At 42.9% G+C, this 25,384-nt stretch overlaps 1 protein-coding gene across 2 annotated transcripts in view; it reads right to left on the minus strand.

Moving 5' to 3' along the window:
- smg1 (SMG1 nonsense mediated mRNA decay associated PI3K related kinase) overlaps positions 1-25,384 on the minus strand; it is an 82,420-nt gene that overhangs the window by 15,232 nt on the left and 41,804 nt on the right. For both annotated transcript variants that reach the window (XM_050068710.1, XM_050068709.1), the window contains exons 27-49: positions 24,669-24,819; positions 24,166-24,286; positions 20,763-21,008; positions 20,274-20,425; positions 18,309-18,444; positions 17,965-18,109; positions 17,620-17,758; positions 14,192-14,410; positions 13,887-14,067; positions 12,991-13,152; positions 12,679-12,896; positions 12,040-12,194; positions 10,656-10,878; positions 10,204-10,450; positions 7,867-8,096; positions 7,425-7,670; positions 7,096-7,234; positions 6,708-6,817; positions 6,052-6,270; positions 5,492-5,685; positions 5,145-5,317; positions 3,665-3,944; positions 149-421 (exon numbers count right to left, since the gene is read on the minus strand). In XM_050068710.1, coding sequence (XP_049924667.1) covers positions 149-421; positions 3,665-3,944; positions 5,145-5,317; positions 5,492-5,685; positions 6,052-6,270; positions 6,708-6,817; positions 7,096-7,234; positions 7,425-7,670; positions 7,867-8,096; positions 10,204-10,450; positions 10,656-10,878; positions 12,040-12,194; positions 12,679-12,896; positions 12,991-13,152; positions 13,887-14,067; positions 14,192-14,410; positions 17,620-17,758; positions 17,965-18,109; positions 18,309-18,444; positions 20,274-20,425; positions 20,763-21,008; positions 24,166-24,286; positions 24,669-24,819 — 4,359 coding nt within the window. The remainder of the gene's footprint in view (positions 1-148; positions 422-3,664; positions 3,945-5,144; positions 5,318-5,491; positions 5,686-6,051; positions 6,271-6,707; positions 6,818-7,095; positions 7,235-7,424; positions 7,671-7,866; positions 8,097-10,203; positions 10,451-10,655; positions 10,879-12,039; positions 12,195-12,678; positions 12,897-12,990; positions 13,153-13,886; positions 14,068-14,191; positions 14,411-17,619; positions 17,759-17,964; positions 18,110-18,308; positions 18,445-20,273; positions 20,426-20,762; positions 21,009-24,165; positions 24,287-24,668; positions 24,820-25,384) is intronic.

Genomic DNA, 25,384 nt, shown 5'->3' on the forward strand with positions numbered 1-25,384 from the left:
ACATTGGATTTGATGTACTTGTGATATTTAAAGGTGTTCATAAATACATAACGCAGCCACTTATGTATTGTAACACTAACTGCATTTTCCATTAGTCTGAGAGGAAAACCAGCACAGTGACAGATGGAATGAAAGCTTTGTGTTTAACCTGCAAAGTGTGCACAGGGCAGAAGTGATGATTCCAGCCAGGCTGAGGGAGCCCAGCTCTCCGTTCTCCCGAAGGAAGACTGTAATGCAGTGCTCAATCTCCTGCAGCTGCTCCTCGCAGGCTACTGCAGTTGTGCCCTCAGCCTTGAGTCGCTCCGCTTGGTGCATCACCCGCTCGTTGGTTTCAGCCACTTGGTGCTGCAGAGCCAACTCCACACTGGACAGGAACTGGCAGGAGGCAGCAGGAGGCTGGGGGGCAAACAGTACCTCATACCTGTAAATGGAGGGTGACATAAAGCTTAACTGTGGGAATGATAAAGTACAGGAGAGTGCAACCACAGACCGTAGATTATCCTCAGCAGTCACTGCTCTAGATTTCCTGCTGAGTCCAACCTGCTGCAGAACACCTGACCTGATAGTAGTTCTCATTCAAACAGAGTGGCTGGAATATTTGTTCAAACCTGGACAGAGAATGCTGTTATGTTGAGGCCTAAGCCTGGAGAAGAACATGCACTAAGTCACATGTGCATGTGTGTATCTGTCTGTCTGCAGCTAACCTCAAATGCTCCTGGACCCATAAGCCTATTATTTTTTGTGCACATTTATGACTATATGCTCAAGGATCTCTCGTGCTTGCAGTGATTCAGAATTGCGAAAAACCTGTTTTATTGACTGTTTTATACTATCACTAACTGCTTACTCTTCATTCCTCTTAACCTGTTGGTAAGGGCCACAAGTTTTCCAGAAGTCGCCTCAGCTAAAAACAACAAGCCTTACCATCTGTTGCAGGCTACATTTTGGCCTTTGCTGTGGCTCAAAAATTAAGATCCTTAGGAAAGTTTGGTCCCATTTTGAACCGGAGGATCTGCTTCTCATCTTCATTGTCATGCCTCTGCATGGCATCATACCACACCAATAGTGTTTCGATTTTGAAGACTTGCAAACTTTGTTGATGTGGTCATTTTTCCTTGATATTTCTGCTTCAACCGTAAGTTAGCAGGCTATGTGGTGCTTAAATTACAGCCTGTTGCGTGGCTGCCGGCCGCTGCCCGCTCCCTCAATACTGGACCAATTTCAAAACTTCTTGTTCACATCAGTCAGTCAGACAAATTTAGGTGGGGAAATGGGTTACAGGTTGAAAAATGCTTTAAGTGGTTTGGTCTATTTTAATTGTGTTTATTGTTGATATATCCTACTTTGCTGTGCTAAAGCCTTCAGGCTAACTTAATACCGCTTAAAGGGATAGTTCAACATTTTGGCAAATTCGCCTATTGCCGTAATCCCTATAGTCATATGAGTAGGTACATTACCTTTAATTGTCAGTGCCTGCTGTTCTGAGATCGGTGGGGCAGAGCTGCCCGCTGAAATGGAGGTGAACGGTACAGGTCCCTCTCTCCCTCAAAACTAATCAAATACACCATCAAATGACTCCAAAACGCTCTAGTGGACAACACATGGCTTGCGCATTCCCCACGCTATGAAATAATAATGTATAATTAAGTAACATTACGACACATGAAGCAAATACTCGGAACTACTTTCTTGAGTAAACCACTGGGTGGAGTGACACAGTGCGTACCTGAGACAGTGCCGTAGTTATTGCTTGCAGCCTTGCATTTGCGGTATCGTCAGCTGGACGCACCAGAAAGTTTGAGAAAAGTTTACAGAGTGTTGTTGTAAATCATGGTTTACACATGTATTGTAAAAGGTTGCGGTAACAAGCCGAAGACATGGAGCAGAGTGAAGTTTCACGTAGTACCAACCAAAAATACGGACAGGATGAAACAATGGCTATTTGTGCTGGACATCGACCCCAACACGCCTGTGGAAATGGTTCGGAAAATGTTTGTTTGCTCCAACCATTTTTTACCGGAGGACTACAGTGAAAGGATGGAGCGCAGAAGCTCAGGAATGGTTCAAACGCTTTTCTTGAAAGATACTGCCATACCATCTGTCGGCATCACAAAACGAGCAGACGTGGTAAGTGATCGTTGTGTATTTTGCTCAGCAATCTCTCTGCTGTAACGTTACCTCCATGTTGAGTAACATTAGCCTACAACCCAAGCATGGTAAATAAGGCTAAAATGCAAATGTTGTTGTGGTTATGTTATGGATAAGTGCTTGCCCAGAGCATATAGTGAAGTGACTGGCATTACTTCTCATTGTTGGGAATAAACAGACTGCTAGGGAACATTTTATGTTGTTGTTCCCTCAGGAGTTGTGGTGATTTATGAGTGTGGAGTTAGCATGTTCTCCCCGTGTTCCGGTGATTATTTTGAGGCGTACTCTATATTTATATTGCACAGGTGTACCTAATAAAGTGGCCAGTAAGCCCCACATTTACACCACCGGCTCTGGGTCTCCCCTCAGCCCCTGGTTGCGCGGCAGCCTAAACCTCTCTTCTTGCTCTGTCTTCTTCCAAAACCTGTAACTCTTCCTCTGTATATTCTGGCTTCTTCTCAACAAACTTGTTGTTGACGGGAGTAACTGCACTAAACATACGCTGTTTGAAATCACTCCGCCCAGCAAGTACTGTATGTCTGGAATGTATTTCCGGCTGTGCATTTGGCTTAAAAACAACTCTGTCTCGTAATATTACATTATTATTTCATAGCGTTGTGAATGTGTAAGCTACAAGTTGTCCACAAGAGCATATTGGAGTCATTTGATGGTGTATTTGATTAGTTTTAAGGGAGAGAAGGGCTGTACCGTTCACCTCCATTTCAGCGGGCAGCTCTGCCCCACCGATCTCAGAACAGCACGCACTGACAATTAAAGATAATGTACCTACTCATATGACTATAGGGATTACGGCAATAAGGCGAATTTGCCAAAATGTCGAACTATCCCTTTAAGGTTCAGATGTGAACAACATGGATCAAAGATTTGTGCCTGTGTTTTAGTAATTAAAAATACATATTTCCTTATTGTTTCATTTTATCTTTGTTTAACATACAGTGCCTGTTTACAGGAGAAACCGATGCGCATTGCTCTGTGCAAAGCGCTGCAGTTCTGTCAAAAATAGATGAGGCACATATTCTTATAAGCTTCTGGGATGCTCCTGAAATGGGCTGCAGTATGTCTGCTGGAATAACAAATGTTGTCTAGATCAGCCAAGATCAGCTCGGCAGCTACCAAGCGGAGCTCTGCACTCTACTGAGTGCACTTAGCTTTATAGCTCCATGAGGTACCTCACCTTAAACCAATGCATAGAAACAGAATGGCAATATGGCAAATATTACAAATATTTTATTACTGCAAATAATGGCAAATGATAATTTTTCAATATAACACATAGTGCCGCAATACCTATTGACTTGAATCATGACCGCAGACAGATTCAAAGATTTTAGGGTTAAGTCCCAGAGCAGCAATAACTCTACAACCACCCCTGATTCAGATTTGTACAATCATCTCATGTTGAGCACACCTTCCAACCAATAAGGAATATAAATGATAAAAGGCATCCTGATATTTTGTATAATACCATTATGGAAAGTCTGCAATAGTTGCTTACTGTCTGTAGATGTGCTGGCAGTGCTCCACTGTCATGTCTCTCAGCAGTTCCTCCAACCAAGCCTTCCACTGGTGGGCCCGATGGAGCAGCAGGGTGGCCCGTGGATACAGCAAAGCCACTGTAGCGTAGCTGTGCAGCTGCTCCAGGCAGCCGCGAAGGGCCCCGCGGCGCTGCTGCAGCAAGGAGCTCACCTCTGCCTCCAGGCTCTCACACTGGCTGATCAGGTGGGCCTGGCCTGCATTCTGTAGGAAGGCTGTAGCTGGCACATAGCTAGGAGGACCTGGGAGAGATGGACAACCAAGAAAACGATGTAAGGAAACCACGTGGTATTTTAACAACAGATGTTTTACCACAAGCCTTTATAGACATTAAATTAGGCCTAAGAACCAACAGCCTTTAAATTACAATTCGCCTGATTGTTTTCTGGCAGAAAGGCGACATACTCTATGACACACAGAAGGGGGGCAGTGTTGTTCCACAAAAAACAGAATTGAGGGAAGAACTACAGGTGTAAAACTGGTGATAACTTAGAGATATCAGCATGGAACTTTCCCAATTGATTGCTTACATTAAGGCAGTTATTTTTACATTAAACATTTTCTGAAGTTTAAGCTTTAAATATGCAAATAAGGCATTTGTCCAATTAAACACGCTCTATTTTCTGTGCATTTCCAGAGCGGGAATATGAACACTGGATAAAGCCAGGTTCAAAACTCTTATTTCCTTTTGTTGACATGTAAGAGTCAAAAGTTTTATAGAGTGAATTTTGGCTCTCTTTTTTCATCACTCCATAAATAGGAAAATAATCTCAAAAGCCATTATGTTTTAAGGAATAAAATGTCATATAAGTCTGGCTATGAATAACAGATAAACAAACCCCCCTATGAAAATCTTCAGAATATAAACTAGAATGACAAAAAAAATATTTTGTGCATTTTTAAATTGTCAAAATTGTATTCAGATTTACAAAACATTTTTAACTTCCCCCCGGTGATTACATAAATTTAAAATATGTTTGCTGAATTTTAAAGTTTAAATGTGCAATTAAGGCACAATCTAATTAACTATGCACTTTTTCCACACATTTTCAGAACAGAAATATGAACTAAAATAACACCTAAATGTGTATCTTGAAAACTGTCTTTCTGCTAGTGTTAAAGACATGTTGATGAAGCAAAATTGACAAATGCATGAGAAACACTATGTTTCCACCTGCAGTGACTCTCTTGAAGAATATGAATACTTCTGTCAAATGTCGTCAGTTGTCTTTTACATTAAAACGTGTTTAATCCTCAATAAACCTTCTCAACATCCATTGGTAGCTAGCTAATTAAATACATCATACCCTTGAACTTGGCTGAAGACTGAGGGACAGTGTTTTATGTAAAATCCAAAGACATGCAACAAAATTTAACTATTTTTGTTGACTGCTTATTTTTAACCAATTGGTCCTGCTTGCGTCATTTCTGGTGGGACCAACCGAGATCTATGGGGCTGCTGATGTCCTGCAGCAGACTGGCCAGCTGCGTGGCCTCCAGGTTGGAGAATGCTGCCTGGTATTGGGAGATCCACTGGTCCAAGTCAGCCAGCTTGCTCTGAATGGCCTCCTGCACGGTCCGCTGCCGTGACTGCAGCTGGGTGTGTTCAGAGTACCTGTGACCAGAAGGGTTGGATAATTAGCATTAAGAATGCCATGCTACTTAATATCTATATAATGCTCCCTGCATGTAAAGATAGAAATCTGGAGCTGAATGGAAAATTACTTCTCAGTGTGAAAGATTCATTTAAAATGGAATTGGAATAAATGAGTGCTGTGCTATGTCAGACCTCTGCTCCAGAGTGAGGATAAGATGATCCGGATGGTTCTCTGCCCCCTCCAGGAAAGTCATCTCCTCTTGAAGTTTGGCTTGTAGTTTCTCCGCCTGACAGAGCAGCTCCTGCAGGACCAAGTACTCCTCCACAGCCTCTTCCACTTGTGGCAGCACTGCCAGCATCTCGTCACGATTCTTAAACCAGTTCACCTGCACACACGCAATTCTACAGTTACACTCAGAATCCTCAAGTGCTTTGCTTCTGGATCAGTTCAGTGCAGTACTTGCATACATCCTCTCTGTTATTAAAGAAGCTTGAGAATTAATTGCCAAGGGTTTAACCTCGCCCTAAACTACAAGTCTACACCCTGCTGCAGTCTACACCCTGCAGCCTTCCTGCCTCCAATAATGCCCTGAAAAATTGAGCATTTATTGAGAGCTGAATTTCATTCTTGAAGAAACTTCTGAAACATCATTTAGACAATTAGAGAAAACCAAAACATTTATTGTTCACACTGGCATATACTCTGCAGAGACTATGATGGGCCCAGCAGTCTACTCCTGTCATGACCTCACCTTGATCTCAGCCACCCTGGAGGAGAAGAGAGAGCGTGTGATGTCTCTCTCCATCTCCCTCTTGCTCTGCTTGCTGTCAGCCTGTTGGCCTCCTCCTCCGTACACTGCACCAGCAAAGCCCACCTCCCCCCCAGCAGTCCAGTCCACCAGGGGATCATAAACAAAGGCCTCCAGCAGGGTCAGCAGGGTCTCTCTGCCCCGACGCATCATCTGAACCACCTGAAATTACACATCTGACATCAACACTTATTCAGTAGAGCAGCCTGCAAGAGATGATAAACTGTTTTATTAGAGATAAAGCTTAGGTCCCGCACACTATTTGCCTTAAGGTAATACCTTGAAGAGATTTACAAATCTATAAACAACTACAAAATAACTATTTTCTCTCCTTTGTCTTGCTCAGTGATGTCTCTCACACACACATGCTCTCTATCTCTGATTTCATTACACATCCAACTTGATATTTTGAATAAAGCTTTTACACAAGATTTTTTTATACCTTAACTATTTAACACACACACACACACACACACACACACACACACACACACACACACACACACACACAGTTTGTCACAGAAATATCTCAACAATTGAGACTGTGTACATTCAAAATCGAGTCCAACAGAGTGAGCTGTGTGTGATATGACAGTAACCTGTTCACAGGACAGCCTAAAGATGCCTTCCACCCCAGTGACTCCCAGAGCAGTCTCAATGTTGTGGGTCATCCTGAATGGGACTTTCTCTGGCACCCGCAGGCTCTTCCCTGGTGACACAGACAACAAGGGAAACCAGAGCAACTTAAAAAAATGTATTCAGCACTCCATCTCTGTCTTCCTCTCTCATTTTATTACCACTCAGTTTGCCCACGACCAATTTTGTGACATGCTGCACAACACATTTTAGCAATGTATATTAAACACAGTAATTCAATCAACAGACACAAATGAGACAGTAGTTCATAAGACAAGACGGAGGCTACACATTTGACATTAAGTGTTTCTGAATGTTATTCTCATTAGAAGCAAACCAGTTGAAACTGACCTTTTTCAAAGCATACGTTGTAATCAATGTGCACCACCTCTCCAGTGGTCATGTCAATCAGCACATTGTCAAGGTGGCGGTCGCCGAGGCCGATGATGTATCCTACCATTGACATGACAGCAGTTGATCTTGCGTAGGACTGCAGCACAGAAGAACAGGAATTGTAAGCAAAGAGAACACAGATAGTGGACACTTGTACAAGTCCATACTGACATTTTAAAAAAATGACAAATTAATTATAAAGATATTTTCATGGTCAAAAAAAAATACTAAAGGAAAATGCATTAATCACATCTCATGATTTTCAAAATGCTAAAAGCCATGGTTACCTGAGTGACCCTCCACCACTCGCTGGGTGTGGTACAAGAACACCACAGCTCCTTAGCCAGCAGGTTGGAGGGCGTAGCCTCCATTAACTCTTTCAGCACCTCCTTCATAACACTGAGAGGCCAGTCTCGTCGAGTCACATCCAGACTGAGACCCACTGCCTTCAGAGCTGGCCCGATGCGGCTGTAGTAGAGCTCACTGGGGCGGGGTACAGGAGGCACTGGTTGCTGCTGGAAAGAGTCCTGGGCCTGGTCCAGACAAAAAACAAACCAAAAATACCCCACTCATTTAGCTCTGATGAATTATATTTTAATGCCAATGGGCCTAATTTGGGGGTTGCAACAGGAAAGGTTGCAGGAAAATGTCCTGGTGCAATGCTCACCTGATGTTGTGTGTGTTTACTTAATTCTTCTCAATGCAGCACAGTACAGAGCAGAACGTTACCTTCTGGGCCTGCAGCACAGCCTCCCTCTGCTGCCAGCGCTTGTAGAGGCCAAAGAGGGGCGTGGCTCCGTCCACCCACTGGATGAGTCCTGATCGGGTTCCAAGGGGGGTGACAGAGTAGTGGCGGGCGTGGAAGTGAGGCTGCTCCTGCTGGTTGATCTTAGTGAACATGGTGTTGACAATTGACAAAAACTGCATGATGCGCTCATCCAAATGCAAGTCCTCCAGACCTGAGAGAGACAAGATTTTGATCACTTGCTAATTACTACTGACACTCAACTATTAAATCAGATACAGCTTCAAACATTCAGGGAGCAAATACCAGCACAGAAGAACAACAAAAACACATGGAGGACGGCAACCAGTACATATGCTTGCCGAAAAGAAATTTTTTGTGATAAAAGCACCAAATTCAGTACCTATATGGCTTAATATATGTACAAGACTTCTGCATATCGGGGCATCACAGATTGGCATTCTGATGACCATGATGGCAAAATCCAATATGGCTGTCACCCGAAAACTGTTCTGGCTATAAATTTTGAACAGGATCAGCTACAAATTTATGGTTTTTGACCATGGAAATGCTTATTTGTATGACTGGATGCATCAGGACCCATAATATGCATATTTCACAGATGGCGGCTACCTAAAATACGTTTTTTTTTTGTTTTTTTTTACTCTTTTGGCAAACTTGGTGTCTATTTCATATTGTTAAGCATAAGAAACACATTACCAAACAAATTAAAGTGAAAAATATGCTTTATAACAATTTAAGGCAATACTGAATGAGAGAAAATGCAACAATATGAGGGTCTTCTTTTATCTCAACAACCTCATCATCATGGCCAAATCCAAGGAACTGGCTATGTTCCACACAGCCCAATTGATCTTACACCTGACCAAGTTGGGGATCGCAACTGGAAAAAGAGCAGCCCTCTACCACACCAACAGATGGAGTATCTCAGGGTTGTGCTCGATGCAAATAGCCTGTGGGCCACCCTATCGGGACACAGATGGACGGCCCTGTGGCAAGTAGTTTGCAAACCGTGGCTTGGTGTTACAGTGATGGCATTAACTGTCATGCAGGTGCTTGGGTTTGTGTTAGCAGCCCACCCGGTGGTGCTGTTGGAGCTACTGCACGTGTCGCCTGCCTTAGCTTGGATGCCGAGAAGCACAAGCAGCGCTTAGTTACCATTCTCCCCTCAGTGCAGGACAACCTGAGTTCCCTGGCAGTCCCCAAAACACCTGTTGCAGGGAACACCGCTGGGACGAGTGACCTTCTACATCACAGTGCAGTACACGGTGTGTGGCCTCAAACAGAGATCCGACACACCAAGCCACAGGCGGTGTTCCTGGTCCTCCAACACTTCAGGCCCTGGTCACAGGGAAAGCATGTGTTAGTGAGGACCGACAACCACACTGCGGTGGCCTACATCATCAGGTAAGGTGGAGTTTAGTCAACTGGTGCGAGGAAATGAGGCTAGATCCCTTGTCATGTGCAGTATTTTCTCCTTTTTGCAGTCTTTGATGGATAGAGGGCTGTCACATGTTGCCATCTTTTCCTGCCATGAGGGTTTTAGCAACAGATTGGTCTTTGCCCACCCTCTCGAGAAGCGGTTCTTGTAGGGGGTCAGGAGACGACGTGCAGTGATGCGTGCCTCCTCCCTGCAATGGGACCGGCCTTTGGAGCATGAAGCCCTGGTGAAGGATCTTTCCAAGCCTCTGGAACCCCCACAGGGCTAGACCACAGCTCTTAAGAGTTTGGTTGCTTACCACCTGGGTTGGCTGGGGCCCCCTACTTCAAGATAGCTGCCATGTTGGTAATATGCAAATTAGAGAGTATGATAAAAATATTATATGATTTAAAAATAAATCATGAATCTGAGTATTCCAATGTGTTTCTAATGCATAACAATATGAAATAGACACCAAGTTTGCCAGAAGACTTAAAAACAAACAAACAAACAAACAAAAACACTTGTTTTAGCCATATTGTAAATAAGCAAATTAGGGGTGCTGATGCATCCAATCATAAAAACATGCATTCCAATGTGTTTCTCATGGTCAAAAACCACAGAACAGACACCAAGCCTGCATTTTCTAGCTCATCTGGTTCAAAAGTTATAGCCGAAATGGTTTTCGGGTGGTGGCCATATTGGATTTTGGCGCCATAATCTTCAGAATGCCAATCTGTGACGCCCCGATATCCAGATGTCATCTAAATTTATTAAGCTTCATATGTACCAAACCTTGGTGCATTTATCACAAAATGAACGATTGTCCTGATTTTGTGAGCTATGCCGCTATATTCACTGCTATGAGTTGCTCTCCTACCTTTAAAAAGGTATGGGTAGTTGCGTCCATCTGAGCCCAGGAACAAGAGCTTCTTCGGTTTGGTCTTGGTGGGCAGGATGGTGATAGTGTTGCCCACGCTCTGTATGGTGACTGCGTCTGATGCCGACACCTCGCCTGGCAGGGCCATCTCTGTTGTGGTCATAGACACCAAGCGGGGACTAATCTCATCCAGATGAAGCAGATAGCTGGCTCTCTTCTGAGCACGCTGCTGCAGGCTCATCATGATCTGACCAACACACACACACCAGCTGGGTCAAGCTTGCGTAAAGTGTTGTACACAATGTATCGTGATTGTATCAATGATTTATAGAAGTATAGCTACATATAACTATTTATGGGCCTAATCCATACAAATGAAAATCTTGAAGCCTGACATGGTGGACTACAGAGAGTGAATTACATGCATATACAGTACAGCTGCAAACACACACCTGTTTGAAGGGAAGCCAGCTGCTGGCGGGGTTGGCAGGGTTGGTGGGGTTTCTCAGGCGCTCCAGGGCAGAGTTAATGGCATCACCGTAGGTCTGCTGGAACCAGGTCTCATGTGGTGTTTCTGCTGGAGCTGCTGTGATGCTGCAGACGTGATCCAGGGCAAAAACCACTGGACGCATCAGAGCAGAGTGCTTCTCACGCATAATGGCAATCTTTTCATCCCTGCAGCATAACGAAGGGTGTCAGTTGACTTGCAAACAAGTATAACGGGGTCAAAGCAGCCCAATGCAATTTGGCTCAATGACCTGAGGCAACTGCAAAGCCAAGAGCATCAGTGAATACAGTTTTAACAGGTGTTTTAGCAAAAATTTGTATGCTTAGACAACCCCCAGTGGACACTGTTGTGCACTGTAGTTTAGTTAACTTTTCCACTCTTATACATCAGTTCAGGTCAGGATAACATCTACTGTATTTATATACACTGAATATGAATAAGTACCTCATGAAACCCCATTTCAAAAGATCCAAACTATCCCTATAATATTTGATGAATACTAGTATGTATTCTATACAGTATCTTAGAGAGGTGGAATTTACATTTCAGAATTTTAAAGGCAGATTTATAATCACATACATCAAATGTATTAAGTTTAAAGGAAAATATAGACGTATATAAGCAAAAAGATTAAAGATGTGAATAACTCAGTGATTTCTTGCCTTTTTATCCAGTCATACCATTTTACACTTAATAGTGAGTTAAAATGCAGAGATGTAATCCCGTTGCTGCATTTCGCACCTCTCAGGTGTAATGTCACCATGTATATGCTGCAAAAATAGCAAAGCTCAATTGAGCATAAAAGCCTCAAGCTCTAAACCCACAACAGCATTTGCAGTCCAGATAATGGACAACCTCTTAAGCCTCTGAGCTGACTCTCAGTACAAACGCTGACTTTACGTGACCCTAGAGGAGACAGAGGCATGTCAAAATGTGGAAACTCTACCAGAGCAAAACAAGTGACTTCAAATTAAGTTTCATATTTCAATTTGATTGTTTTAATAGCTTCTTACTCAAACTGCATGCTGACCACACTTGAATACATCCTACATGAGGATGTTGGTGTTGAATCAAGGATAACTGACAGCTACTCACAGGGTTGATTTTTTGTTTTACCACTGGTTTAAGAATGCAAACAAAGAGTTTGGCGACAAACCCAAATGGCACATAAAAGCCGATAAGACAAGATGGTAATTTCAACTCTACTTATATCAAGTTCCTTTTGATTTATTTACCAGAGCACACATGATAGGCTACATGCAGCTGTTTGTTAAGAATCTACTGGAAGATCTGTAAGGAGCTCAGCTTTTAAATTTTAATTGCCTCACCTGCGCAGTGTGTTGTTGTTCTGTACTCTTTTGACCTCATCCTCCAGCTGTTGGATCCTCCGTAGGACATGCATGTGTTGCTGCTGTAACACACCCAGCCACAGTTCATCCCATAGTAAGGTCACTCTGCGCAGTTCGCCCACCAGCTGCTGGACCTGATCATCACATAGGAAGAATAAACATCTTCTTAAGACTACAGCATGAATGTGACATAACGGCCCTACATAGTCCACCCATAGTTTTCTTATTTATCTGATTCAACATCCTCTCACAACTGTTTTGGCGTGTGTGCCTGTGCTTGATTTACAGGTCCCTCACCCTTTTTTTTTTTAGAAAATTCGGGCAATCAAATTCTACATATTCGGGTTGTCTTGACTTTAAGACCTTGATCATTCAATCTTTTGGGAATGTTTATGGTTGACTTTTAGATATATTTAGGAACTCTTGTGTTATGGGTCCTCTTTACGGCCATTTATTATTAATAATACTAAGTAGCACAAACACACAATGTAATGTAAAAATACTCCTCGGATATTAAATCATTTTTGACATGTAAGGCTTCCAACAGGGTGCCTGCCAAAGTCTATGAGAGCAAGAATGTTTCCACTATTAGACAGGTAGAAGCCTGCAGCCTCCTACCTGAAGCACCATGGTCGGGTTGGCAAAGGACAGCTTCTCCACGATCTTGCTGTAGCAGTCCTGCATCATAGCTTGGTCCTGACTGGAGCAGAAGGTGGCCAGCTCTTCTGGAGCTCCTCCTTGCCCACCGCTCTCTGGCTGCTCCTCCTCCTCCCCACCCAGGCCCTCTGCTTGCATGCTGCCCAAGAAGGTGGGCAGAGCTGACGGCAATTTACTCCCTGTTGATAAATATCAATATCAATATCAATTAACAGATCTACAGGATTTACATTTTTAGCTGCACATAGCCAGATCAACAGAACTGAAGAATACCTGCATTCTGAGCCTCCCCTCCCAAGGACAGTGAACCCACAATGGCGGGGTAGAGGATGAGATGTGGGGAGTCTTGGGCCACTCGACATAGCAAGCTGCATATGCTCTGTCGGATGTATGCTTCTGGATGGTTCAGACGGGAAAAGAGCTGGGGGATGATACCTGAGGAGGAAACACAATATAGTACGGTTTATAAAAGCCGGTGGAGAGGGCTGGGTTATACTAGAAAAGAACTTATTTGTACTCCATGTTGTCCGACCACATCAGCACACAAAGTGTTTCTTGTTGTTCCGAACAGTCACAATTGAAAGGTGAGGTGAAAAGCCGGTTGTCATGGAGAGAGGAGGGACGTGATCATTGTTTACATGGGAATTATCAATGGGCAATAAATTAATAATGGCCCTAAAATAATATCAAAATATTCCAGGGTATTTTTGCAATAACTATATTCTTGAGGATATGACAAATTAGCAAACCAAAAATCTATTATTAATTTAAGAACGTATAATTGCAACAAAAAAAGTGATATAGTTTTACAAGTCAGTCTAACAGTTTGCTTTCAAATATTCAGTAAAAACTAAACAAAACTGATCTCTCATTTCTTTGGTATGTTAACTGCAACAGTAACTGAATCAAAACTAAACCTTTCCCTGCATCTAACCAGCTTCTCTTTTCAACTCTTATATTTAATGTTCATCTGGAAATAAATAATCTTAACACCCAGTGCACAGGTGACTGAGCAAGTTTCAGTAAAAATTTTAAATCTAAACTCATCCTTATGCACAGAGGAAACACAGGACTGAAAAAGTATCTCTGAGAATGAAACACATCTAAACTTTAAGACACAAGCATTTGATGAATTCATATGTGGATGCTTATTCTGCATAATGACATACCCCTCCAAGGCGCTGTAGGGGTGGAGGCTAAGCCCAGCTCAAGCCCCTCCCTCAGTTCACCAGCATGCTTCACCAGTAGACGGAGGAGACGCAGAGTTGCCATTACAATCACATCATCATTGCTCTGTTTGCTGTTGTGACAGGACAGCAGGAGTTTAGGGTCGTCCTCATCTATAGGGACCTAAAACACACAACAGACACTCAGGATGAGTCATGGTCTTCATCAGCAACACACTGCTTTACAGCTGTGAGGTTTGTACAGTGTCACCCTTAGATATTGTGCAGATGCGGTCTCTGAGTCTCACCTGTCCTGCATTGAGCTTGAGGAAGGTAAAATAGGCCTGGCAGGAGACCCGGTAGAGGCCGAAGATGCGGTCCACCACCCGTCTCCAAACCCGGATTAGACCATCTGTGACAGGCTGGCCCGCCTCCGCCAGCCAGGGGCAAGAGGCAGTGAGCTGCCGCCAGATCACGTCTACCATGTCGTCCTCATCGTCTTCCTGCTGTAGAGCCATGTCCTCATCCTGGCACACAACACAACAGTAGGATCAGTCAGAACAATCTGCACTGTTCAGTGAAGTGCCGCTGATGAAAGCCCAGTAAAGATAACACAAGTCTACTGGAGTCTACTTCAGAACAAATTCCTCTTTTAAAACTAATACTAAAAAGACGACCAGGTTTATATTATCCTTTTCATCAGCCTATTTTACTTGGAGGAAATACATGGGGCAATAAGAGTGCAATAATAAGAGCCAGCAACACAGTGCAATTGGTACTTCTATATCAATACTAATAATATTGATGTTTTTGACTACACTAGTTTTAGGGCTGCGGAGCTGCGCATACAGGAAGGGAAAATAGACCAGCTGCATAAAGATAGCATTGAGCCACACAATGCCTGGGTGGGCAATAGGGCTGCCCCTAACGATGAATTTTCCTAGTCGATCATTAATCGACTAGTCGCCCACATGTTTACAATATTACTTAAATTATTAAATTATATATTCTGGACAGGGCAACACAATGGTTTGAATTCAAGGTCTGAGAAAGAATAGTATATACAACATTGTTAACACTATGCTACATTGCAGAGAAATACAAAACCGTACTAATGAACGTTCATTAATATAGGCTTATATTTTATCTACAAGTGCACGTCACACACTGAGCGAGCCGCCTGTTAAAGATGCTGTCAGCAAACAAGTAATGAATGTGCTTAGTGGCTGATGGGCATGTAGCTACTTACATGTTTCAGGTCATGTTTGTAGTCGAACGATTGGCCAATGTTTGCCTACAGGGTTTAGATATCACCTTGGGTTCATTCTTCACCTTCTCAAAATGATCCCACACTTTGGATTTGCTGCCCAACATGTTTTTAACTAGCCTGTGTAATAACCGCAGGTACTAACCCTAAAACATGACTTCTGTCTGACTGCTGAAAGTGGCCATTGTGCTTTCAAATTAAATTCCCACATGGTCCAGTTATATAGGTTTTGATTTTGACAAGGTGCTGCTCCTAATAGAGTTTCACTCCTTTGTTTGTTTTGTTTTTTTGGACAAAGCAACCAATGACATCTTGACAACTAATGAACTTTCTGGTCAATTGAGATTTGGTCAACTATAAGGGGGCAGCTCCAGTGGTCAAGCATGGCTTCTGTAGTCAGTCAGTACGTTTACATGGACAGTTTAATTCCACTTTTAATCGGAATGAAAGGCCATTTCGATTAAAAGTGGTCATGTAAACGGTCATTCCGATTTAAAATTAAATCCGATTAAAGGGGGTGGTTTATTCCGTTTGTCATTCCGAATGAAAGAATTTTGTGTGCATGTATACACTCATTCCTCTTTAAGTTCATTCCGATCATTCTGTGCATGCTCGTTTCCTTGCCCTTCTGGCACGATGACGTATATAGCGCGCGTAGCAACGGGCTGAGATAGAGCAGTCAGACTCGTGCACTCACCCATACTCACCGGTTTCCATTCGCTACAGCACGGTCTTCTATCTCCCTTCTCCTCCTCAACAGACGAAGTATTAGCAGAACAAGCTTGTTGTCGTACTGCTGCTTCAAGAATATAAGCAAAACAAGCCCGAAAAAGGCACTAAGAACGGCGTCGTCAAGCATCTTGTTATCCGGAGCGAGGACTACAGTGTTTTCTTCCGGTAAACGTAAATACGTAACATCCGCCCCGCCTCCTATCCAATCAGAAACCTTCCCTGCCCCAAACCTTGCGCAGACCTGAATAAAGGCGATTGAACTGATCTCCCATGTAAACCCTCATTCGGAATGAATATTTCCCATGTAAACTACCTGGAAAGACTTTAATTCCAAATTATTTCATTCAGATTTATTTCATTCCGAATGAGAAGCCATCATGTAACCGTAGCCAGTGTTGCAGCTACGGTTGATTGTAATGGACACACTCTGCAAAGGGCATGCTGCAACAAAGGTGCTGCACCTCACCCATCCCCAAGTATTTCAGCTGTTAGTGTTTGTCTTCACAGTTAATGATAAGAATACTGCTCTGCAGGGGGACTCGAGCAGGTTTTTTGTATTTACCAGCACATAACACCACACAAATACAGTAACATGGTCTTTGTTATATTCATGTGCAGTTTTTTTTACCTTTTACATCAAATATTCCTAGAAATTAAGAGGCCCACTTATAAAACTGAGCAACTCCAGACCTCAGATTCCTCTGAACATAATGTGTTCACTGCCTCTCTCCAGTTATCTGCTTTCTGTAACTGCTCATCCATTCAGGGTCACAGTGCAGACAATGGGCGAGAGGAGAGTACACCAGAGTACTATCACAGGGCTGACACATAGAGACAGACAACCATTCATACTCACATTCACACCTACAGCCAATTTCAAGTCACAAATTAAGCAGGATTTATACCTCTGCGTGAAATCGACATCGCAGCCCAACATGCACCTCCCCAGAAATGTAACCACATGTTGCGGTGGTGCAGACCTCCTGTCTATTTTTGTAAACGGAGAAACCATTTCCCTCCCCCTGGAAACTAAACTTTTATTTACTTTTGCTTCACAGATAAGAAACAATCAATTGTGAAGACAATAAAGCCTCCACAAAATAGCATTTTAATTTTCGTGTGTGATTTATCCTGGTTCATATGGGTACAGAAAATCCCTGCAAGATGTTAGGCTAATTAATACAACGTAAAATGCCATAGGCTTGTGCTAATAGCATTAGAATGTTGTACTTGTTAAGAAAATGTGTTGTGAGTTATAATGGAGCCGAATTTCGTAATGTTACCTTTGTTAAATGTTGCTGTTGTCCCAGGATTCATATGAGTAGAGGAAATCTCCACTAGCTGCTAGGCTAATTTATACAGTGTAAAATGCCATAGGCTTGTGCTAATAACATTAGCATGTTGTAAGTGAGGGTGTCTGTGTCCAGATAAACCCAAGTGCTTTGTCTGTGAATGCTGCAAGTTACAATAAAGCTGATTTGTGTACTTGTGTTTGAAATTGTCGCAATCAATCCATGTTTAATGTGTGTTCTGAATCAACTAAACTCGTGTTTTGGGGTCCAAAGACTTTTAAAGAGGGAGTGGACTTTCCCTGTAATGGGCACAATGAATCATGTGTTAAGATGAGCATTTTACCAACACTTCTCCATCTGTTTCTGTGTGTACCAACTTCAAGTGGGATTTTCATAGCCCAAGACAAATCTATGTCAGTTTAAGTGTGGACTACAAAAACTCTACCTGTATGCCAGTAGGTCGACACATGGCCTGTCCGAGAATGCTGAAGATGGTATCCTTGTCTTCTTCACTGGTGGTTGCTGGCAGCAGCTCCTCGATCTCCTTCTTCTCTCCAGGAAGGAGAGGCAATCCCTCCCCTTGGCTGTGGAGAAAAGATGAATCAAAAGAAACATTCCTTCAGTATGCTGTTTCCAGGGCTGATGGGGTTTTGACAGCGTGATTAAGTTGAATCAAACTTTTTGACAGCAACTAGAACATTATCAACTTTACAATGGCAGAATTCATTGCATTTCATCATAAAGGTTTAAGCTCCAAACCGGTAACATGCATTCCACAGAGTGCACTAACCTGGCATTATCAACCACTTTCCTGCCCCAGCGGTAAGCCCAGCTGGCCAGGGCTGCCCAGGACTTGGCCATCTCTGGAGCCAGGCTGGTGGAGAGCTGGTAGAGTTGGCCCAATACAAAGTCTGGCTCCCCAACGCCCACACTCACTGCACAGGGAAGACCGCCGACATTAAGATACACTTTCTGATTAAAGAAAAAAACAGCCAAGCTACACTGGTAGTTAAGATGATAATGAATACATATGGACATATCTAAATGTGTCTACATTTGACTAGAGGTATGACGGCTTTGGGACTGAATGCATCTTATTAATCTATATGTACATACATGTGTTGTAAATGTTACCTGAGGTCTCGGCGATGATGTGGGGGATACCCTGGTCTTCCAAGGGCAGCTCCAGCAGAGCTGCAATATTCCGGCTCAGAGGTGTCAAGTTTCCCACAGCATTGGATGAGTTTACGGCTCCTGACCTCTTCACCACCTAAACCCAAATATGAGCAGTCATTATATTTTTTTTGCTACTTTCATTAACCACCGAGTGCAAACTTGGAGTAAGGGGAGCTGCTAGGGATGGCAGGGGGGGCGGGCAAAGATCTTCCTCGGGACACTACCAGGTTAAAAGGACTCAGTAAACTGACCATAGACGCATCAGGAAACACACTCCACTGATAATGCTACACTGTGTACAACAAATCTGTGTTGACATCAGCAGGAGGAAAGCTAGTTAACGTTAGCTGTTAGCAGCTGTAGCTGTTCTACTATTTGCCTTTACCCACTTACCCCACTTACATCCAGATTACTGATTATTCAGGCAGCAAGGTGTCGCAATGGTTAGTAGGGATGGGGGAACCCTTCTGTGCAGAGTTTGCATGTTCTCCCTGTGTCAGTGGGGGTTTTCTCTGGGTTCTCTGGCTTCCTCTCACAGTCCATAGACATGCATGTTAGGTTAACTGGTGACTCTAAATTGCCCGTAGGTGAGAATATGACTGTGAATGGTTATCTGTCTCTATGTGTTAGCCATGCTAGAGTCTTGCGACCTGTCCAGGGTCTGGACTCTTGCCCACTGTCTGCTGGGATAGGCTCTAGCAACCCTGCGACCCCTAGTCTCGCTCACCAGACCTTTCTCAAGAAAAGAAAGGTCTGGCTGGGCCGACTCTCACTTTAAGATTGGAGAAAAAAACACCCCGGCTGCTTGTATTTCTTTCAACCAATCACAACTGTTCTTGGAGGTGCCACAGCAACGGTGCGCTTGCAAAAATATTGCCGGGGGGAAACAGGTTTTGGTGTAACACGCCCACAAAAATATTGCCTACAGGACGCGCACCATGGCAGAAAAATGGCTACATCCCCGCAAGATGCACCATGGCAGAAAAATGGCTACATCCCCGCAAGATCAAACACCGCAAAAGTTAGTAAAGGACGTTGAAAACTGCAACCGGAGGTGGTAGGGTGGGACTTCAGCGGGTGGCTCGTTCCGCCCAATGAGAGGCTGATCTTTGCAGCGAACTTCCACCCACTCAGACTATGCGACCCCTAACAGGATAAGCAGTTACAGAAAATGAATGAATGATTATTTAACAAAAATCTTGTTGTGTAAATATTTTTTGAGAGCACCAACAGCCAACATCATTAGCGGGGTATTTGGTCAAAGATGTCATGGCATTTGCTTTTCCCCATACTGCTTTGTCTTATGTTAACATGATTTGTTCAAATTTAATCTTGTAAAATTCCGTTTTTGGACTGAGACTTGAATAAATCCAGCTGTTTTAATGAGAAAGTTGTTGATGTTTTCACAGCAATATAAAATAGCTATAAGAGGAGGAATTATGATATATTATATACAGTAAAAATACATTTAATGTTTTTTTTAAAGATTTTTTCATGTGAAAGAAGATTATATTAAAGGTTGTGTCATAAATTTGGTTGAATCTGTGCTCATTCAAAGGTAGTGTAATGAAGATCTAAATGATATTGATTTCTTTGTTTTCCTGGTGCAAAAGGGAGAATAAACAACAACAAAAACAAAAAACAAAAAAAACATCTGTATCGGCTATCGGCCCAGAATTTCACAATCGCTGCATTTCTAGAAACTACATCACAAACAAAACAATTTTAATATTTAAAAGCTAAAAATCACTGCTGAGCTTTTTTTAAATCTACTTTTACAAAGAAAAAAAAGGTACAACAAGCTTCCATTCAATAAAAGGTCTTTGTGCCAGTAAATACCTCAGTAATTTCATGTAATTATCAGGCTTACATTTAAAAATTACTGACACTGGAAAAAAAGGCAAAAGGCAAAGGTGAGCATGCCTGTTTAAGCTGAGGTGTCATGTCCTTCCAGTCAGCCAACAGCCATTTGCAGAGTGTCAACAGTGAGCGGCAGGCAGCACCTTCATTCTTCCCCACATGGCAGTAGGACAGGGCAGCCCTGCTCAGCATCTCCATGGCTGCCATGGACTGGCCTGTGAAGAGAGACACAACTTAGAGGAAACTGAAGACAGTGTCCAGATGAACATCATCAACACACTGGCAATAAATCTGTCAGCTGGGATCAGTCTTTGTGTCTTTGTCAGCTGACGTGTGCCTCTTCAAAAGTTCAAAGATGTTTTTTTTTTGTCACTATTCTGCATCGCTTAACACAAAAGGTTCAACAATAATCTGGTATAGTGAGTTCTGTTGTTCCTGTGGTTGTATGTCAAAGGTGCCCTGCACAGATGTAGTCGAAACTGTCCTTGTCAAAATGATCATTTTATCCCTGCATTAGTACTGTGCAGCTTCTGAATGTCTCCTGTTCGTTACCTGCAGTTCTCAGGACTTTGGCCTTTTCGATCTGCAGCTCTGGTCCCCATTTTTCCCCCAGAGTCCCCTCCAGGGTGAGACGCTTGAAGGCCTGGCTCAGCTCGTCCTGCTGCTCCTCTTCTTCCGTCCCATCGCTGCATTGGCTGAGCAGGCGGGACGCCAGGGCAATATTGCCTTTCTTCCGGGCGAATTTGACAGCAGTCAGACAAAGTTCCATCAGGTGGCCATCGATGGAGGAAGAGTAACCTAGACAAAAATGGAGAAGACACAATCTTAAGACTCACGTGGGCAAGTATAGGCTTTTTCTACTGGCCTGGCTTGGATTGACTTACATACCAGTCATGTTTAACTATTTACTGATCGCTCTCAGCCAGATCAGAGCTGTTTAAAGTTAGTTGCTCACTAAAGCTTAGATGACATGCTTACCTCCCACTTTAATGCAATCACAATATTTGGATGCTGATTCCATATGTATTGCAATTTTTAAGTATGGCAATACTAAGTGTTGCAATGCGATACTGGGATTTTTATTTACTTTTTTATCAGTAGATCATGGGAGAATGTTGAATCATACACTTCTAGATACTACACATCATAAGACATTTCCAAAAACAATGCAAATCTCATGTCATAAACTGAAAAAACAAAACAATGTATGTTTTGATGTAAACTACAAGCATTTAGTTGTCATCACACTGTCATTGTCCACCATTTATTGATTTTCCTTTCTTTCTTTTTTTTTTAAGTATTCAAAATGTGATTTCATATGCACACTGAACATTGATTCACTCAGCCCCTCCCCCTGCTTCTTTCTCTCCGTTTCTCAAATCACAAATGAGACATGCACCTTTCACAAGCAGTCTCTCACCCCACCACTAGGGAACTATTCACCGAGAGGGATGTGGTCAGAAGCTCCGGAGATGGAGCTTCAGTAGCAGCTGTAGTAACTTGAATTCAGCCAGCGTACACCCCAGTGCCGGGGTTCATGGCAGGTTGGGTTTAATCTGTGCAACAGCAGCAGAAGTTTGAGGAAGAAGAAAGTTTGCTGATCCAGCAGGGAGTTTGCACGAGGCTGTCTGAATTCCAGTTGCTATTCGAGCAGTCTGTGCATGGGTCTATGTCCTCATAGCGTCCGCCATTTTTTGCATTCATGCTTTGTTTTTCTTGGCTTTGTTTTTCTTTTGAAATGGACATAATGTCAAGGTACTCATAGACTACCTCAGTAAAAGCGGTGACATATTTCGACCTCTGCATCTGAATTTTATCAATTTAGGCATGAAAACATTGGTTGTTTTTTTTTTTTTAACTGAATAAATATCAAAATACTTTTATATATTTCATATATTTTTTCAGCTCACCCCAACTGATCACCTGCTTAAACACTGATGTTCTCCACTGTTGAATTTTTCCATTGGAATTTTGTAATAAAGTATCAAATACACTGAACAAAAATATAAACGCAACACTTTTGTTTTTGCTCCCATTTTTCATGAGCTAAACTCAAAGATCTAAAACATTTTCTATACACACAAAAGACCATTTCTCACAAATATTGTTCACAAATCTGTCTAAAATCTGTGTAAGTGAGCACTTCTCCTTTGCCGAGATAATCCATCCCACCTCACAGGTGTGGCATATCAAGATGCTGATTAGACAGCATGATTATTGCACAGGTGTGCCTTAGGCTGGCCACAATAAAAGGCCACTCTAAAATGTGCAGTTTTGCTTTATTGGGGGGGTCAGAAAACCAGTCAGTATCTGGTGTGACCACCATTTGCCTCACGCAGTGCAACACATCTCCTTCGCATAGAGTTGACCAGGTTGTTGATTGTGGCCTGTGGAATGTTGGTCCACTCCTCTTCAATGGCTGTGCGAAGTTGCTGGATATTGGCAGGAACTGGAACACGCTGTCGTATACGGCGATCCAGAGCATCCCAAACATGCTCAACGGGTGACATGTCCAGTGAGTATGCTGGCCATGCAAGAACTGGGATGTTTTCAGCTTCCTGCTGGCCATGCAAGAACTGGGATGTTTTCAGCTTCCAGGAATTGTGTACACATCCTTGCAACATGAGGCCGTGCATTATCATGCTGCAACATGAGGTGATGGTCGTGGATGAATGGCACAACAATGGGCCTCAGGATCTCGTCACGGTATCTCTGTGCATTCAAAATGGCATCAATAAAATGCACCTGTGTTCATTGTCCATACCATACGCCTGCCCATACCATAATCCCACCGCCACCGTGGGCCACTCGATCCACAACGTTGACATCAGCAAACCGCTCACCCACACGACGCCACACACGCTGTCTGCCATCTGCCCTGAACAGTGAAAACCGGGATTTATCCATGAAGAGAACACCTCTCCAACGTGCCAGACGCCATCGATTGTGAGCATTTGCCCACTCAAGTCGGTTACAACGACGAACTGCAGTCAGGTTGAGACCCCGATGAGGACGACGAGCATGCAGATGAGCTTCCCTGAGACGGTTTCTGACAGTTTGTGCAGAAATTCTTTGGTTATGCAAACCGATTGTTGCAGCAGCTGTCCGGGTGGCTGGTCTCAGACGATCTTGGAGGTGAACATGCTGGATGTGGAGGTCCTGGGCTGGTGTGGTTACACGTGGTCTGCGGTTGTGAGGCCGGTTGGATGTACTGCCAAATTGTCTGAAACGCCTTTGGAGACGGCTTATGGTAGAGAAATGAACATTCAATTCACGGGCAACAGCTCTGGTGGACATTCCTGCAGTCAGCATGCCAATTGCACGCTCCCTCAAAACTTGCGACATCTGTGGCATTGTGCTGTGTGATAAAAGTTAACATTTTAGAATGGCCTTTTATTGTGGCCAGCCTAAGGCACACCTGTGCAATAATCATACTGTCTAATCAGCATCTTGATATGCCAAACCTGTGAGGTGGGATGGATTATCTCAGCAAAGGAGAAGTGCTCACTAACACAGATTTAGACAGATTTGTGAACAATATTTGTGAGAAATGGTCTTTTGTGTATATAGAAAATGTTTTAGATCTTTGAGTTCAGCTCATGAAAAATGGGAGCAAAAACAAAAGTGTTGCGTTTATATTTTTGTTCAGTGTAATTCATTCATCACAGCACTAAAACAACCAAGTGCTCTGCAACACACACAAAAACATACTGGCAAATAGATATGTAAAAAACGTGGCTACTTGTACTTATTAGGTTGTGTCATCAACAAATGGCACAAACATCTAGAAATGCTGGGTGAACAGTCACAGAGGAGGTATAATTTCTAGGTTCATCACAACAACATGAAGTTTGAGATGATTTTTCAGACGCAAAGGTAATACCAACAATTGCCACTCAGGAAAAAGATCAGCAGAAAACTCCTGTGCTGAGTTCCTCAAGTCAACGCTAATTACCTTTGAGTTTCTGGAGGAGTTGCCTCTGGAACATGGTATATCTGAGGGCCTGAAGGAAAGGCTGAACATCCTGCTGTTTACAAGAGCTCAGAGCCTCACTGCTCAGAGGAATCACACAGTCCTGCAAAGGATGCAAACAACACAAAGGGTGTAATTCAACACTAGCTAATTCACTTTGGTCTCAACAATAGTAGGTTTAATTTGTTGCTTTTTCTTTGCATCTGTTTACTTCAGTTTAACACTGCCTCTATACACGCTAACCAGGGCTTAGGAAGCAACACTCTACATTAATTTACCAGCAGCACTGTTATGTAATCGTATTATTATCTTGTGTTCTGCAGAGCTTCTGTGGTTTTTGGTTGTGTTCTTTTATTGTCTTCATCATTTACATTTACATTCTCTGGTGTCCAAATGTTAAAGTGTTTAAAGGTAAAGAAATTTGTTGGTGTAAATACATTAAATTTATATTTCAAAGTGTCAAATATAAGTTTGAGTGTATATACTTCTTGTCCAGTGAGTGTGTTCTCCAGGGCGGCAGTGCAGTGGAGCTGGAGGGTGGGCAGGGTGGGCAGAGTATCAGATAGAGTGAGGGTGGACAAGCGAAGAGGTCCCAAGCAGATCCGTCCAGTCTGTTTCAGGCAGCGCACCAACGTACTGCAACATCACATCACATAATTTATGAAAATAAATATTTACAAAAAAGTCCAACACAGTTAGTTGCTTGGTTTTAGAGGGGAATGCTTCTGAACCTTAACCAATTTTAAAAAGAACACCTTGATCTAAAGGGACCAATAAGCTAAAACAGTATTCAGACCATTTGTTACAGAACTATGGAACTTTTCTTTACATCCCAGTGCAACATCATGATTGCCCTCCAGGAGAGACTATATGATGGCAAGCTTTCCACTCCATGCTATTCAGTACAACTACAACCAGGGTTGGAAATTAGCACCAGCTGCCAGCCAAATGCAGGTAAAATCTGCAAGGGGCTACTAGATTTGCTTCACTCACCATCCAAAGAAAAAACTGTAATCTCTAGAGTGGCTGGTAGATTTTTGAATCCACCAGCCAGAGTAGCAGGTGGAAAAAAAAAAGTTTATTTCATACCCTGACTATAACACTCACATAAACACAAATCATGACATGGTCAGACAGCATGTCATAGGAACTAGTTCTGTTCAATCATAACCCCACCCATGACGGTAACCCAGATGATTCC

Source organism: Epinephelus moara, chromosome 18 (assembly GCF_006386435.1).
Source record: "Epinephelus moara isolate mb chromosome 18, YSFRI_EMoa_1.0, whole genome shotgun sequence".
NCBI classification, from domain to species: Eukaryota; Metazoa; Chordata; class Actinopteri; order Perciformes; family Serranidae; genus Epinephelus; species Epinephelus moara.